Source organism: Sebastes fasciatus, chromosome 5, assembly GCF_043250625.1.
Source record: "Sebastes fasciatus isolate fSebFas1 chromosome 5, fSebFas1.pri, whole genome shotgun sequence".
In the NCBI taxonomy this organism is placed as follows: Eukaryota; Metazoa; Chordata; class Actinopteri; order Perciformes; family Sebastidae; genus Sebastes; species Sebastes fasciatus.
The window spans coordinates 33,103,807-33,108,431 of record NC_133799.1 but is presented as its reverse complement, the minus strand read 5'-3'; the positions used below and the strand labels follow the sequence as shown (position 1 = coordinate 33,108,431).

At 42.8% G+C, this 4,625-nt stretch overlaps 1 protein-coding gene across 1 annotated transcript; it reads right to left on the bottom strand.

Moving 5' to 3' along the window:
* Window positions 1–203: 203 nt before the first annotated feature.
* On the bottom strand, window positions 204–4,221 carry rpl36 (ribosomal protein L36). Its single transcript, XM_074636966.1, has 4 exons — window positions 4,078–4,221; window positions 3,230–3,324; window positions 1,233–1,367; window positions 204–328 (listed from the first exon to the last, which is right to left on the bottom strand). Exons 2-4 carry the CDS (start codon window positions 3,320–3,322, stop codon window positions 239–241), a joined length of 318 nt encoding a protein of 105 aa, XP_074493067.1. The 5' UTR covers window positions 3,323–3,324; window positions 4,078–4,221; the 3' UTR covers window positions 204–238.
* Window positions 4,222–4,625: the final 404 nt, after the last annotated feature.

Below are 4,625 nucleotides of genomic sequence, written 5' to 3'. Positions count from 1 at the left end.
TTAGTGTCCATTAACACCACTTGTGAATTGCAGTACACCATGTTGGTATTTTGAAGCCAGCTTAATGATTTTCCCAAAAAGAAAGCACAACATCCTCATAGAACACACCGAGGTGGATCTCATTAGCGATCGGGGATTAACAAACATGCTGATAATGGACCTGATGAGCAAAGCAGAAGACAAAACGGAACACCAGGGCAGAGTTTGTAGTTTAGCAAACGTTTATTTAAGTGACAGATTAGTCCTTCTTGGCAGCAGCTTTCCTCATGGCAGCCAGTACGTTGCTCAGCTCCTCTCTCTTTCTCTTGGCACGAATGTGAGTGCCGATCTGTCGAGGAAATACAGAAACATTAGAGCGACCCAACGGCACAACTCGGCAGGAAAACAAAAGCTCAACATTAGGACTGAGCTAAAGCCAGTGTTTCCCATTAATTACCTAGATGGCTCGCCATAGTCCAATTAGTCACACCACAGTAATGTAATTAACCAAAAATATTTTCACATTTCAGCAGGTGGGGGCTGGCTGGCCCCCCTCTAGTCCGGCTATGAAAAACAGCTCCGGCTGTGAGCTTTACAATTTATAATTATTGATGCATTAATGTGCTCCTCACTTTAATGTTGCAGCTGATAAATGTGAAGCTACTTTGAATGACTTTATATACATCATAGTGTATTAGCTGATTTATATTTAGTATTAAGAATCTGAACCTGTAAAGTAACTAGTAGCTTAACTAATAATGTCAAATGTAGTGAAGTTAAAGTACTTATTTCCCTCTGTGATGTGGTGGAGTTGAAGTACAAAGTTACATAAAATGGAAATACTAAGTAAAGTACAAGTACCTCAAAATTGTACATAGGTACAGTACTTGAGTAAATGTACTTAGTTACATTCCACCACTGCTAGAGCATAAAGTTCTTCATAGATATAGCCTCTTCATTTTGCTCTCCAGGAACACCAGATTGAGGCATTTAACTTTAAAATGTACAACATTGTGTTCCGGGGGAGCCCGACCTCTGACGCCCCCCCCCCCCCCCCCAGAGGGTCCCAGGTCCACCCACCAAAGCATCACTAAGTCCTGTGGGAAACACTGGAAGCTGTGTGCACACGTCGCTCAGGCACTGAAAGTCTGTTTTCCACTCCGATGGTTACCATAGATGAGACATTAATGGTTAAGGTGCTACCGTGGCTTTCCCAGCAGGTGGCGTATGAGCCAACAGAAATACCAACTCACCCTCTTCTTGATAAACTTGAGGGCTCTCTTGTCCTTTGACACCTTCAGCAGCTCCATGGCTCGCCTCTCATACGGAGCGAAACCACACACCTCACGGATCATGTCCCGAACAAACTTGCTGTGTTTGGTGAGACGCTGCAGAGGAAAAGACGAGGTGCATTATAGACAAAGCTTTTTAAATGTGATCCACTCTAACTGAGCGGTGTGATCCCTTTAACTCTCCATTGTCATTATATATATTACATCTGCAGCATGTTAATAACACTGAAACAATTATCAAAGTCTTATGACAATGTGATATACACATGCTTTACAGAGGAGTTTTGTCTTCCACATATAGCAAACATCAGCCCTGAGAGCTGCATCTGTGACAGCTTCACCACAGTTCGCTGTAGAACACAGTAATTGTAAAAAGGACTTTAACTGGAAGACATATGACCACTAATATTACTGTACGCATTTTAGGGAAATATTAGAAATGTATCTGACATATAGAGGACACGTAGAAGGTAGGGGTGTAACGATTCATCTACAACATCGATAGGTACTCGGCAAGTTGTCCTTCACAGGAGACGCATATCAATATAAAATCGTTCTGAAACGCAAAAATCGATACTAAGGATTTGCACCTTGTATTTAAGGACGAAAGATGTTATATAAAAATGTGTTTTTTTGCACTTTTATAGTAAAGAAATGTGAATGTTATTCCGGTTCACTCTGCAGACATGCGCCAGCTTGTCAGCTTGCCCTCTGCAGCACGAGCACGCATCCATGGCGTGCATGCGGACGAACGGCGCACTGGACTCCTCGCTCTCTCACCCGGTAGCGGCGTGGAGGGAGACGGGCGTCGGTCTGCATGTTTAAGGCGATATCAATCCACTTGACGAGGGCGGCTTCACCCACAGGTGCTTTCCCCGTGCGCTGTCGTTTTTCCATTCAGAGAAAATGACTTTCCTTTCCCCATCATGATATCTATGTGCACGCAGCATCAGCCTCACGTATCCAACTGGAGAGCAGACGGTCCGCAAGGCAAATTATCACAGAAGTAAAAAAATAAAAATTTGACTAACGTTAGTCCAACGTAGTTTTAAAATGTTTCTCTCAATGTTTTCATGTATGAAAAGACCCTAAATGAACACTGTAGGTGGACTACTTGATTACTTTAAGCAGATTATTTAAACAGTGTTTGTAGGGGAATGATTCTGTCCCAAGCTGTTTGATCCCTATCAGCGGTTGATCTCTGTATTATTGCTCTACCGTTTATATTGAAAATGAGAACAGAAGCAGCAGGTTAAACCACTGTTCATTTAACTTGAATAGAAGTTGGTTTATTCTATTTTTTCTTAATATTGCACTGCCTTGTATCTTGAGAACTGAATCAGCAGGTCCTGAAGTTGCACTTTTTTATTATTTTCAAATACAAGCTGTACGTATTTACCATTAATCGTTGTTTATATCCATAATTAGTTTATCCCCGATTGCCTTACAAGAAAATCTTTGAGGAATCCTGACCTGCACTGTACAGTATCAGATATTTTCTCAGTCACACTGACGGAATCTTTGGCAAAAAAAAGTTACTGTATCAATTTCAAATCATTGAATCGTATCGTACTGCATGAGCCAAATATCGTCTTTGAATCGTATCGTTACACCCCTAGTATAAGGCCATCTGTGGATCAAGCTGCAGGATAGAATATTTGTTTGTGGTCTGATGTTAAAGCTGAGCTGTGGAACATTCAGTGTGTAATCCTAATCAAACATCCATCACCTTCAAGTGGTGGATTTCACAGATTCACAGCACAACAGCACACAAACTGCAAAATGACATGGTGTCATATGTGGTTGCAATACACATCTTTATACCAACTGCTCTCAAAACCAGCTCATAAGAGTATCAAATCCACTTTATTATTATAGAGTGGTTCACAGCTGCATGCTTCAAAATGTTCGGCAGGAAAATAGAAAAGCAGCTGACAGACAGACAGACAGGTACTCACCCCGCGCCGGCGGCTGTGTTTGGGAGCAGTCACATTCTTGGTGACTGGATGGCCTTTGTTGAGGCCAACAGCCATGGGGTAGCGGATAGCCATATCTGCAGAACATCACACAAACAGGGTTTCATTAGCTGCTCGGTGACAGACACGTTGTAGTCAAGATGAGGAGCACCTTCAGCCACAGACTCATCCCCCCTCGGCCCAACACAAAGCGCCTGGGTCAGTCCTTCATGCTGGTAGCCATCAGGCTCCACAACCAAGTCTGACCCCCATATGAGAACTATGAGGACTTTAAACATGCACTATCTGCAACCATCTTGGACTCTAAACACTAGCGCACTTTACACTATACATCCTATATACCACTTTAAAGACCGCACATATGTACATATTACATGTATTTATTGCAGCATAAACAGCATCCACATGTTCAACAGCAGCACCAGGTTAGCTCAACATGGTCCTCCGAGACGAGGCTTCATGATCCACACAGGAGTTCAGTGAGCCGGTTAGATGACTGATAGTCACGTTAACTGCACATGTACGAGGTTCAATAATACCGTTTCTTGTCTCCGTACGTCGTGTACCGTATCGGGACTGTGAATGTATTAAACGGAGGAGTGAGTAGCTGCTGCAGCGAGCTGAACGAGCGGAAACATGGTCGCTGGTTAAGTCGCTGACGCGGAGTCATCTTTATCATTACTTTAACGTGTTGTTGTGCTACAATACTGCACACAAGTGTTAGATGAAGTCATTATATAGTTGTAGTTTCAATTCCTTCGGTTGAAATGTACGGATGGCGGAGATTAGAGGTGGGTTTTGTGTGATGGTTGTCAACATTAAAGTCTTACCTGCTGTCTGTGATGGCGGTAAAACCGGAAGGACTGCGAGGAGAGAGAAGCGGGGTAATGAGAGGGTTGACCCGGAAGTTACTCGACGTCAGCAGCGCAGAGCAGCGCCCCCCGGCGGACTGGAGGAGCTACTGCTGCTGCTTCATTAGGGCCTAAAATAGATTCCTGAAATCAAGACCAAGTTTCTAAGTTTTTCATAAGGAGCTGTGTCTTTACTTTTCATCTCTGAAACATATGAAGAAAAAGAATGCTATGAAGCTTTCAATGTCAGTTGAGGACCTTAACCTTACAGAGAACCCCTATAGCACTATTAGCACTATTCACACATTCCCTTACTTTGGTTTTTGTTTAGGTTTTTTTTCTCTCTCTTCATCCACACTCTTATCCACTGTGAGCCAATTTCCAGGCTTGTCTGTTCCCTTGTTAGTTGTGGACTGTTCTGTACGATGCTATATTGTTATGTAAATTTCTCAATAAAAAAAAGTAAAGTTTCATCAGGGCCGATCCCACTGTACTGTGTCAGTGAAGCTCCAGGTTTGAATGATAGA